Genomic DNA, 13,073 nt, shown 5'->3' on the forward strand with positions numbered 1-13,073 from the left:
ATAAATAAACTTTATCAGAAGAAAGTGTGTGCAGTTGGTGCAGAAACTGAACGGATTCTGGTGTGTAACGTTTGAGAAAAGAAGCTAAGAGGGGATTTAAACAGAGTGCAGCGAAGAAGAGGAAGGGGATCAACATGCCAGAGATTATGTAAATATTCTCTTTTTATCTTTATGAAATTATCTGCGACGATTACAGCTGAGGTTATAGTGCACTTACGCAGATTAAGGCTGACATGCTGTTTTATTCCTAAAAAAAACGGTGCAACTGCTACATATTTGAACATTTTATTTATTTATTTATCCCTGCATGGGTCTTTTCTTGCTACTCCAACTCAAAATCCTGAAAACGATTTATTATTTGTTTTTACTAAAAGGAGGTTTTGGCCATTTTATGTTTTATCAACAATTCTGTAACACAAACACCATCTGATAAAGAAACTAATCCAGAAATATTTATTGGCTTTAATTAAACCAAAGTTTAAAAGAAATACAAAACACTGTTTGGCCTCAACAAATCTAAGCTTGACTAAATTAAAAAGGGACATGACACGTTTTCTTATCTGTGCTAAATTAAGTCAAATCTTTAGTCTGGAGTAAATAAAAGCTACAAAAATATAATAACGAGTTTAATTTTAGAAGATTATAAAAGCAGGGTTTGAACAATCACTAGAATAATGACAAAAGCTAAAACTCATTATCTTAACTGATAGCCTAAGAAAATATAATATAATTTCTCAAGACTTCTAAAATAAATTATAAAAACTCGTTATTAACTGCTTTAGTTAAAATCAGTGATATAGAACTGCAAGAACATAGTTCAATTATTGCTCAATCATTTTTTTCTGCATGTGACATTTTTTGGAATTTCAGCGTCAATGTATAAATATGTCAGCGATGAAACTGAAAATGAATAAAGAGAGTTATATTTATGAAAAAAGGCCGTCTCTCCTAGTGAGCTTTGTTATTTAATTAATGGAGCTTAGGCGTAAATTCAAACTGGAAGACCTGCCTCAGCCTCACCTGCATCATCCAATCACTTCCACTGCAGCCTATCAGCACCAGACCCCGCCTCTGTCTTAACCAATCAGAAGCAAGCCTTTGTTTAAAAGGACTACCATCATGGCTTCATCTGTTCACGTGCCGGACTTCAGCCCACCTCCACTCCTTCTGCCGGGGTCTGAGCGCCAAAATCTTGTCTTTCATGTCCAATAAAACTTTTTTATTGCAGCTTTTTTCTGTGTGAGTCTCTCCAGGTAGAAATATCTTTCCTAAATCCTCCACACACATACTGACAACATTAAAAATAATTTAAATCCAGTCATTTTAACACAACATAATAAAAACACCAAATGCAGTAAAACAAATCTCTTGACTTGTGTTTAGAGTTTTTTACAGGTGCAGGAAAAAAGATCCATTTTGCTACGATATACGTTTTCTAGAAGTCACTGCAGCAGCATTTGGCAGGAAAGTCACGTCAGAAAGAATCAATATTCACTAATATCTGTAAAAATCTGTTTTTCTTCTTTTTTAACAAATCAGAGAATTGCACGTTTTTTCTTCCTGTGTTGTCTTGTTTATTTATAAATAAAAATAATACTAATAATTTTTTTTTAGGTCAGTGTTTATTTTATGCTCAGCAACTTTTAATGATTCTTTAAATGAGCTGCAATTCTTTTTACGGATGAATCACTTTAACATTAAATCACGTTGCAAAAACAGGAAGTCCTCACAAGTGACATTGGCGAACGACACAAGGAATGTAAACAAGGTTCACATTATTTAACATGTTTATTTTTGTACTTTTTCTGATTATTTCAGGTCATTTTGTTCTTTAATTTAACTCCTCAGTTGTTTTTACCAATATGGTTGGAATTTATGACAATCAAAGTAATCAGCAATGAAAGCAGTTATCTTCTGCCTGGCAGCAAATCTGGTTACTAAACTAAAGACAAAAAAAAGAGAAGAATTATTCACCAAACTTCAGATTATAATGAGAAACCAGAGTTCCTGACAAAGTATCTGTATTGCTGCTTCCAAACGGCGTGCAGACGGTGTGTTTTTATGTGAGTGGGACTCATCTCTGACGCACTGACACAAACAGGAGGTTGTTATTGCACCCTCTGAATCCCCCTCTGCTTGAATCTGCTCCTCTGTCACAGAAAGCTGGTGCTTCTGCATGCACAGGTCCACGCAGGGTCGTATGCATGCAGGCTTACATGCATATGGTAAGTGCATGTGTGAAACAGTAATCATTCAGTTCAACAGTTTAATACCCAGCTGGTTGAAAAGTCAGTCTCCGTGGATGAAATGGTAATTGCTTGGCATAAAAGGACAATTTTTAGGTTTCAAGTGGGGATTCATTATGACTAAATTCACCAATGCTTCTAAAAGCTGTCATATTTAGATTTTTTTACTTTACTTTTGGCAGCTGCTGTTTGGTGGGATTATCTTTTGAATGAATCTTATTTGCCTGCATGGAAGAGTTTTGTTGGTTTCTAATGATGTGGTCTGAGTTTAGTTTTATTTTCATCAGACTCTCACCTAGGCGATAGTCCTGCTGAGCAGTTTTGCGTCTGTGTTCTGCGACTCACTCAGTTTGTGTGTATTTCCCAGTAGAATCAAAGACAATGGTGATGGGTAAAAGTGAAGACCTTGTGTAATTATTTCCTCCTCAGGGAGGTGAGAAGCCTCAGCAATGACTTTGACATTAGGTGATTTTAAATATGTGCCTTTGCACTCTGCATGTAATTAATTTTACAATAAGCTGAAGCCAAAATTTTACTGCTTTGTTTTTTTTCCTTGGAGTGCCAATTCACACATTCTTTCAGTTTTCACTTTTTAATACATATTCACAGCTTCACATCAACATGAAGGTCACCCTGAGCTCTCAGGTGTCACGAGATAAAAAAAAGACAAAGACGGGGAGAGACCAACTACCAGGCAGACAGCGAGGAAAACAAAACAAGGAGAAATGACACAGGAGCAGAAGAGAAAGACAAGGTGGACAGAGAGAAATGAAAACCAGAGATGGCTGCGACAGCAACCCCCATGTGAGCAGCGAGCGGCAGGACGGGTTTCCAGCTCGACCCCTGTCACCACCACTTTACCTGCACCGCTTGGATTTCTCATCCTTTCCCTTGAAAGATTCAGCTTTGAGCTTCTCTGTGACGTTCATCACTTTCAAGAAAAAATATGTTGTGGAGCGGAGGGGTTTGTTGTTGTTGTTAGTGAGTTATTTTTTTTTCCTTTTTCTACCAAAGCTCCTTCATTCTGCTTACTGCTTCTCTTTTTCACCAAACATCTCTTTTGTTTAAGTTTTAACTTGACCCTCAAAAATACAAGAAAGGATTAGGTGTGGTTATTTACTAAGGGATTGTTTTTACAAGAACAAATACACAAAGGTTTAGCATTTTAGCCTTGTATTTTGGGTTGTTTTCAAGGTTTTTGCATGGATTAAAATTTTTCTAGAAACATTGCAGTGAGGATATTTTTAGAGGCTATAATTCTGGAAAACCTGTTTCCATGTGGAGAAGATATAAGTTGATAGGATAAAGACTCTGTTGTAAAGAACAATTAGGAAATTAGCTGCTGCAAAGTGTTTGGGACTTTCTGGAAAGTCAGATTGTGGTTCCATCAGCCTTTAAAAAGATAAACCAGCTTCAAGCCAATCCCCCTACTGTGTGATGTTGATAATATAATAGTTTAATAGGGAAACGCCCACCTGAGTTGTCTGTCTTTGCAGACGGCCACCATGACCAGCAGGTTTCCCAGGATGCTCATCAGCATGACCAGAGACAGGAAGCAGATCAGAGCCATCCGCTTTGGCATGCTGTCACTTCAGAAGAGCAGAGAAGAGAAAAACACCACATTATTTCAGACCACTGTCTGTAACAAAACAACCGCTGTTACAGTAAATGCATGGTCTTGACCCTGAAAGAAAAAAAATACTATTATATTATTAATAAAAACGATACAGTCACAGCCTTTCAGGCTCTAAGGTCTAGACCACTCAGCCAAGTGAGAAATTTAATTTCAAACTGGCAACACCAGCAAAAAAAAAAAAAAAAAAAAAGACTTGGTCTTGACCCTGAAAGAAAAAAAATACTATTATATTATTAATAAAAACGATACAGTCACAGCCTTTCAGGCTCTAAGGTCTAGACCACTCAGCCAAGTGAGAAATTTAATTTCAAACTGGCAACACCAGCAAAAAAAAAAAAAAAAAAAAGACTTGAAAGACAGAAGCAGAACTTTCAAAGAGAGAAACATTTATTTGAGCAAAGTCTGTTGTTCTGCTCTCACTGATTGCTTCCACCCACATAAGCACTCAAAAGGTTTAATATCACAGGGAGTAATAGGTTTCACATTTGTGGTTGATTAGTAATAAATGAAGAGGGAAGCATAGCTGCAGTGGCCTGAACTGCAAAAGCAGCTGCTGCTGAAGAGAAGAAGAAATCAGAGTCACCTGCAGAAAAGTTGAATGAATGGTTTTATAATCAGAACCTACATCCAGGCCATTTGGTGAAGACATTTGTGGAAGGTTTTCATTCAAAACAGAATGTGGACAACAGATTAATAGAAGCAGATTAGTTGCATTTTTCAACCCAAAAATTATTTGTTTTTCTTTGTATGACCAAGATAAGAAAAATATTTAGTTTTATCTTGACCATTAATGGCTGTTTATCAAGGTTCTGTCTACCTGTACATTTACACTTACACAAAAAAACAGGTTTTAACTGCAAATACAGCTATTATTTCAAAGAGATAGAGACAATTATTTGGATAAAACAATTAAAATGAACATTTTACTCCTGACCCAGGCTTGTATTATCAGGAAAGTTGTAAAAAAGTGCTTATTCATGATCCTTAAAAGGAAATATGATAATTTATGGCAATAAAAGTTCAGGTGTTGCATTTTGACTTGTATGGGTATAACCTTGACATGGCTTGCAGCAAAGTGTCTGGCATAACTTCAGAATCAGGGCTGTCAGAGTGAGCTGCCTGGTGTAGGAGTTCTCTTTAAATGGCTTGTTTAATCGGAGACTTGTTTGACATTGGTAATGCATTAAAGTAATCCTTCTGAGGACTGGAGTCTTTTGCACTTACAGACTTGACAGGAAACAAGGAAGGTGAGTGTTCGTGGGAGAAAAATTAATAAAAAGCAATGAAGTTACGCAGCAGGAGACAGAACAGCTTTTTAAATAGGGACCTTTTTTATTCTTTTATATTTCTTCGGACTGCAGTCTAGAAAATCACAAGCTGATGAGCAATTTGCTTGTGGCTTTTATACTACATCTGTGTCAACTACGCTATGCTAATAAAAGCCTGTGTCAGATTCAGGAGCCGTGGCTCATCCCTGTCTGCCAAATTATTTACTCCGTGCATCTTCGGTTCAAAGCCAAAGTGATAGTGTGCAAATGAGGCTTGTTCTTTGATCAGGGTTGCCAGCACACTAATCAGATCAAATGGGAACACTGACAACTTCTCAACAGATGTATTATTACTAAAAAAACATGAGGAAAAGGCCTCAGTAAAGCTACGCGTATTCTTTGATCTTAAAAAGGTTGGCTGACCTAAAATGGTTTGACCTTTCCTCTAAATGAGACTTTGATATGCGTGTTTCTGCAGCAGCATCTACCTTTTATCACAGCTGGTCTGATGACAAGCAGCGTAAAGTTCAAGTGTTTCATGTGTGAGCCTTTTGGGTCCAACAATGAATCAATCAGATGCACGAGCTGCAGCACATTCAAAACACTCCGATCATTAGTGAGCCTACCAAGTTCAAATCTAACAGCTGTCAACATCCGCTCCCTAAGCTTTAAACACTGACTGAGTTCAATGTAAAATCATTAATCTGCCCGTCAGCATCAAATTTTAAAAGATGCCAGTATTTGCTTCTAATTCTTAGAATTAGATCACACTCAGCTGTCCAGTGTGGTTCTGTTTTTATTTAACAGAACTTGTTGTTGCAGCAGTGTTACAAGGAACTAAACAACTACATATATTTAAAGTTTATTCATGGTTTGATACAATGAAAGTGAAAAAAGTGGAACATTTTTGTTTATTTTCATATAACACAAAATTCTGTCAATTCAAAGACCTTTAATTCAATTTAATAAGCTCATTTGTTGTGACTCAGAAGTGTCTAAAAATAAATAAATATGTGAATATGACATAAAAGTCAAGTTTTAGATTCACCTGACTTAAATAAAACTCATACTTTATGTTTCCATTCTTGAAAATGCTTTTATTTCAAGACAAGAATATGATTAAATTTCATATAAAATTCTATCAATATTATGTATACACCTACGTAATTTGAGATTAAAGGTCACGATCATGACTTTTTTTTAAATCAAAGTGCATAGGATACAAAATCAATCATGTACAAGAATCTAGAAATCAATTTGGAAAGTTACAGAGACCGTCCAAAGCAGCTCATCCATTTCCTGCACACAAATGTAATATTTATTTGTTTAATTTTCAGATGGTGTCTGACAAACACAATATTATAATACGGCGATCTGAAGAAAAAAAAGTACAGTAATTTATTCAGTCATGAGCTAAATTTGAGATCCATTGATTTGCTGGACCCCAACAGCCCGACAGAAAAACTGGATATAAAACATTACTGGCATCAACATCTCTGATGAAATACTAAACTAAATATTTTCTTTTTCCAGAAGTTTTATATATTTAACCTTTATTTATCCAGAAAAGACACTTGATAGTTACAGCCTCTTTCACAAGTGTCTTGATCAAAATGTGCACACAAAAAGACACCTGTCTCCACTTAAACAGTAGAAAAAATCTCTTCTTTCCCGTATTTATTTGGCAGGTCACGATGTGTTTATATTAGATTTTGCAGATGTGTCATTTGCTGCCAAACACTTCCTCTGTAAGTTTCTGTGAGCATGTGCCAACATGCAGGGGCAGAGGGAAAAGGTAAACATTGTGATTGTGTGGACATCATATACACGTGACCTTTGACCTCAGTTCCTGGTAGGCAATCAGCGAGCAGCAGCCTTAATTAGGCACTCAAAGACTGATGAGGGTCAGAAGGAAAAGTACCTCCACATTTCCTAATTCACCTGGACTTTACTTCTTCACGAAGATAGAACAAATAGAAAATAAAAGTAGATAATAATTTTGTTCATCATTGACAAATATTTAATTTTACCTTAATGTTTGGAGCTAAACTACTAAAAAAAAAACATAACAAGGAAGTAAATCCTTAAAAAAAAAGCTAAAGTGTTTTGGAAGGAACTTCAACAAAGCTTAAAAATAGTTTCAAGTTAACTTGAATCAAAGCCTTCAGCAGCTGGAGACAGCTACCATTATTGGGTAACTGTATGAACCGAGCTCGGTGTAGGAGTGTGTGTCGCTGATTGGATCTAAAGAGCAGCAGTCACAACGACTGACAGTCAGAAACCATTGTTGGCCACATCGACGTCCTGGTAGAAATAAAACCTCCTTTTGTGAGGCAGCAAGAGAAATCACCCGTCTGACAGAATTACCTGACTGATTCAGAGTGAGTCATCAAAGGTGAGCTGATTGCACAGAAGTTGTCAAAGGTCTGAAGATTTTCAGCTCATCCCAGTTGGACCCACCTCAACAGCTAACTGTCACTGCTGCTGGCAGCTTTTTTATATAAACTTCAAGCTTTGGAGATTGAAGCTGATCCATGGCGTATTAGACAGAACTGAGTACTTTTCACATGTATTTTTAGCCCTGGTGTCTCCGATGTGTAAAATCCAGCCCTGATGCATGATTTAAACGCTCAACCTCACTTCACATGTGAACACAAAATATGTCTGGATGGACGGTCCTCCAGAGAGACTATCTGATGGAAAAGGCAGCGTAAAACCCAGCCTGATAACATTTGTTTAAACTAAGATAAATGTTGGGGTTTTAACCCTGCGTTAGTTTTGTGTCAGATAGTTTGTGCTGAAGCTTTTATTTTGCATTAATGGATAATTACTGAAACCAGGCTACTGCCCATGTCTTTTGTGTAAATAACCATAAACTAATATGGATTTGCATGAACTGTGATGAGTTGTTTCATGTCAGGAAAACTTTACCCATTATTCCAAACTCATATTGCTTTAAGCACTTTCTACTGCAGGTAAGATTCTGACTACTTTTTTGTGCATATTTGCATTTTTTTGTTTTCATTCAAACACTGATTCTGTATTTCCGTTTGCTTTCTTTTTAGAATTTGTCCCGTTTACGGTTTTCTGGATTGTTTCGACACATTACTGCTTCGGTGTCTTCGGACTTCCTAAATCTGCAACATTTGATGCATCTTGGAAGAATGTTGTTAAATCCTGAAACAGCATAACTTTCACAAACTTGATGAAAAGTTGGTAACAATAAGCATGAAGGAATGTTGCTCAGTTTGTTAAAACCTAACATAAAACACACAAAAACAGATGAGCTAAGTTGTGCTAGGAGTACATTGCATGTTTTAGCTCAAAACCAACATATTATTATTGTATATATTGTGTTATCTGTTATCCTTCTTTGTTTCTTCGTCCCACTTTGGTTCCACTTTTTTTTTAGGCTTTTTGGTGCAGCCTGTTGGGTCGGATCATTTCTTTTCATTTGGACCTCTGTTGGGTTTATTGCGAGTTGGACTCTTCGGGATCTTTTGGCATGGGTGAATATGCTGCCAAATCTTTTTATAGAATTTTTTTTTCCAATAACAAATATGTTTGTTTATGTGCCCTGAATCTGCCCTTTAAGTGCCCTCTTGAACTCACGGTGACAAATAATACTTCTCTGTCAGTTTCATAACTGCTCTGAAAATCTATTTTATTATCAAAAAGGGGCAAATTTAACTGCTCAATTATTTTTAGCTCAACTCCAGAAGTGTTATGCTAATACACTAAACAACTCGTACCTTTGAGTTTTTATCCTGGATTTTTTTTTTCCATCCAGGACTTTTACATCTCTCACTTAAGTGTCCAAAACCTCAGTCACCAAAAACAACCCTCCATTGACAGAGTATCTCAGGTTTCCTGTATTAAATCTTCTTTTTGTAATGAAGAAATGACCAATCATGTCTGTCCCTCAAAACCAGACCCGTCTTCTCTCGTTTTCCCTTTCAACCACGTCAGTATTCAGACATTTTCATAAGGTTCTATGTTCCACTCATTACCAGCAAAGTTCTCCAACTTTACACAGTTTTGTAATTAAAATTAAAAAAGAACATATTCAGGATGGTTTTGAAGGCCTCAGCGGGAATCCCTAATTGCAAACAACAGCTGTCTGTACGCTGGCGTTCTCTCTCAGCAGGCAAAGACAAGCGCGCCATTATGCAGACGGGCACCAGAGGCCACGGGGTCTGTTCAAACTGATAAAAAATGCTGTTTATCACCAACAGAAGTGAGAAAATGTGTCAGAACAGCAGACTGAGGCAAAAACAGTCTCCCGCTGTCTGGAACCACAATAGAGTGAAAGCTGAGGCCAAAAAAGAAAATAATTGTGTTTGAAAGCTCTGGAGTAAAACTGAATTATGAAAGCAGGCGATTAACTCAGCTGGAAAAAAAAATTGACAAAGAAAATAAATTCATGCGTCAGAGTAACCAGCCTTGATGACATTTTTTTATGTAAAGTGAATGAGCTGAGAGAACAGTTCAATTCCCGACTCATCACATATTAACATCTGAGCAGGAGCTTTTAGTGTCAAACTCTTTCTGTTTTAGTGTCACTTGGCTTTAAACTATGTCGGATGAAGAAAACAATACAGAGCTGTGAAACTGTGAGGGAGAACTCGCACATAATCGTTTTCTGGAAGTCAGTTGCGTCACTGATGTACATGCAGCTGGCATTCAAGATGGCCACCACAGCTAAGCAACCTTAGCAAACTCAAACATTTTTATTTTAACCTCCAGAAGGTAATCAGTGGACCTGCAGCTGTTTGACATTTAGAGTCAACCCGATTCCAGAAGACCGCCATAGCTAATTTATCGTTGCAAAACCAAAAAAATGACTATAACTTACACAGATTTATAGATACCGAGGTTAAGTTTATGTGGTAGTAGTTGAGTCATCCTCAACACTAACAGGTCACAAGATGTGGCTGTGGTGGCCATCTTAAATTCAAACTCTGTCATGCGAGGCAGCACGTGATATGCTACTAGTACTACTACTACTACTAATAATAATAATAATGACATAAAACCCATAAGCCCATGAGGAACTTAATAAAATAAAATATTTGCCTCTCTGACATGAAGATCTGGACTTTTTATTCTAGTTTTTCTTGCTGTAACCAAGTAAACATTTTAGATTTTAAAAATCCACTAATACTTCTTTAGATAAGGACATGAAAACAAACTTTTAATACACTGTCCTGCCAACTTGACAACATAAAATAAACTCCATCTCCAAGATTTTGCAACAGATATACGCAGTTATACATTTACATAGGCAAGTTGGTTTTAACTTGCCCGTGTAAATGCACTGTTTTTATTTCAGCTCCTGAAGATTTTTTTCTATGCTGTGACAAGTCCTTTCTAAGGCCTTTTTTATGGCTTCAGCTTCAGCTTAAGTTTGCTTCTGAATGGCAGGTTTCTGCTCCTGACATGGCAGGTCAAACTGGAGTTCTGCTCCAATTAGGTTTTGTTATCTTAACCTCGCCTCTGACAGGAGTCCTACAGCATACAGATGTGCAGGAGAGAAACGGCAAGAAACACAAGCTAGACTGAAAGTGTTGTCTGTCAAAGAGCTCCAGAGAACATATAAGTGTTTGTGACAGATCCAACAACTGCAGCTAGTTGTGGCTCCTGCAGGTAGAACTGACAGAGTCTGATGTTACAGAAATAATCTGCCTTTCTTGCTTCTTTTATTTGCACACCGGTGACAGAAGGGTAAGGACTCCTAATGAGAATAGAACATGTAAGACTGACCAAAAAAAACAAAAAACAAAACTGAGACCTGAGCAGGAATAAAATTTAGCTGATTTAGAAATTTAGGGGGGCTGTAGCTGTAGCTTTATCTGTAATAAAATATAATAAATTCATGCACTGCTGTTTTCAAAGTGTGAGTTTGACTTCTCTATTTAAAAAGAATAGATAGAAATTAACAAAACAATCTGAAACAGAACAATCTGAAACAGAATAAAAAAACTACCTAAGAACAATAAAAATAGGAGTAAAATCAATTAAAAATACAAATAAAAAGTGAAATAAAACACTGCACCAATAACATGTTGAGTAAATGTTTTGTTATTTTGCACAAAAAGGTTTTGTGTAACAGATGTGTCTAATTTTGAGGTGGTATAGTAAATGCTCCACATCTGTCCATGCATGTGTGGGTTTTCACTGGGTACTATGGTTTCCTCCCTCAGACCAAAACGATGCACGGTAGGTTAATTGGTAACTCCAAAATGTCACGAGATGTGAGTGAGGGGGTGAATGGTTGTCTTGTTTGTCTCTATGTAGTGTTGTGATGGACCCCGCCTTTAGGACAACAGCCGCAGGAGACAGACACCAGCTCCCCTGCAACACTGCACTGAAAGCATGTAAAAAAATGGATGGATGTTTGTTTAGGTTTAGGCTGCTAACCATCATAGGCTGATTTAGGAGTAAAGAGTTACTGTACTTGAAGTAAAACACTGTGCTTTTTGTATTTTATCACAAAAAACAGGTTGTTTGCTCAGAAATGCAGAGGGAAAGTGGAAGGAAGCCATGCAATCTGGAGGAAAGATGCTTACAACTTATCAATTATCTTCCAAAAGCAAAACAAGGGTTTAGTTTCTAAATAAGGAAACAGAAATTTATTGGAGGAAGAAATAAAAAAAAAAACTAATGCACAAATATGTTTATTTTTACTGTTTTCCATCAAAAATTTGTTTACAGAAGCCTAATTTCTTTTACAAATATACCCCAATAGTCAAAGAAACAAAACAAAACAAACTGGGGTAACAAAATGGCGACCTGACACTTACATTATTAGGAAAATAGTAGTTTTTATTACCACTGGTAAAAGCATGCAGCTCAATTAGGTGGTTGCACATCAAATAAAGGTTATTAAAGTTTGCTCTGTGCATTTGTCATTTTGTAAATGTCAGATTTGCTTAAATTTAAAAACATGTCTGAGACTCAGTGTTTCACAAAGAATACTGTCAAAGTATAAAAACTGTTCCTCACACAGTGAAGAAAACACAAAGTCATATCAGTTCCTATCAAACTTGGAAAACTTAACAGCAGTGAATTGTTTTCTCCAGGAAATAAATCCATTTGTGGCTGTTTGTGCAGATTTGAGAACAAAGAGAACAAAATACTGAACTAAGGCAAACACTGCCAAAGGTGTAAATTGCATTAAAGAGGTATAATCATAACCACTGGCAGTTTAAAAATGCAATCATTCAGTCACTGTGCTTTAGTCCAGTCATAGCTTCCATTAGCACAACAGTAATATTTTTTTGCTGTTTTGTTTTTGCTTGTTTTTAAATTCATTCAAAGTTAAAGGCCTAGCATTTTATTTAAGGAACACATATTGTCTGCTACTTTTCATGGCAGATTTTTTAATTCAAGATGGCTGCCACAACTCGAGAGATCTCAGTGTGTGTGTGGAGGATGACTCTGAGCTACTACCACAAACTTTACCTAAATATCTGTTAATTTAGAGTAAGTTATAACCATTTTTGTGGGTCGACTTCAAATGTCAGTCAGCTGTTCATCTGATGGTTACGTTACAGGAGGTTCATCCACTGGTTCATGAGAATTTGTTAAAGGTGCAGACAAACTAACACACACACACACACACACACAGGCAGGCAAAAACATAATCATTCCACCTTCACCTTCAGCAGTGGGCGTTAATAACAAATAAGGCCGTGGACAGAAAGAGGACACATTTATACGTATACTGCTGATTTTAATTCTGGGCACTCTCAAATGACAGGAGGACACAAATCTAAATACCAGCACACTGAAAAAAGTACTGAAAGACCACAACAACAGACACAAGTGGACTTGTTATAATTTCTAGATGTGTCCAATAAAAGCCACGAAGCTGCTTGGATTGTCAGCGCCATTCCTCAGATCATGCAGCTGTGAAATATG

General features: G+C 36.7%; 1 protein-coding gene across 2 annotated transcripts in view; it reads right to left on the bottom strand.

Annotated features, from left to right (window-relative positions):
• Positions 1–13,073, bottom strand: part of htr4 (5-hydroxytryptamine receptor 4) — a 141,198-nt gene that overhangs the window by 58,329 nt on the left and 69,796 nt on the right. For both annotated transcript variants that reach the window (XM_037977435.1, XM_017429781.3), the window contains exon 3: positions 3,722–3,835. In XM_037977435.1, coding sequence (XP_037833363.1) covers positions 3,722–3,835 — 114 coding nt within the window. The remainder of the gene's footprint in view (positions 1–3,721; positions 3,836–13,073) is intronic.

The sequence above is a fragment of the Kryptolebias marmoratus genome, linkage group LG9, assembly GCF_001649575.2.
Source record: "Kryptolebias marmoratus isolate JLee-2015 linkage group LG9, ASM164957v2, whole genome shotgun sequence".
NCBI classification, from domain to species: domain Eukaryota; kingdom Metazoa; phylum Chordata; class Actinopteri; order Cyprinodontiformes; family Rivulidae; genus Kryptolebias; species Kryptolebias marmoratus.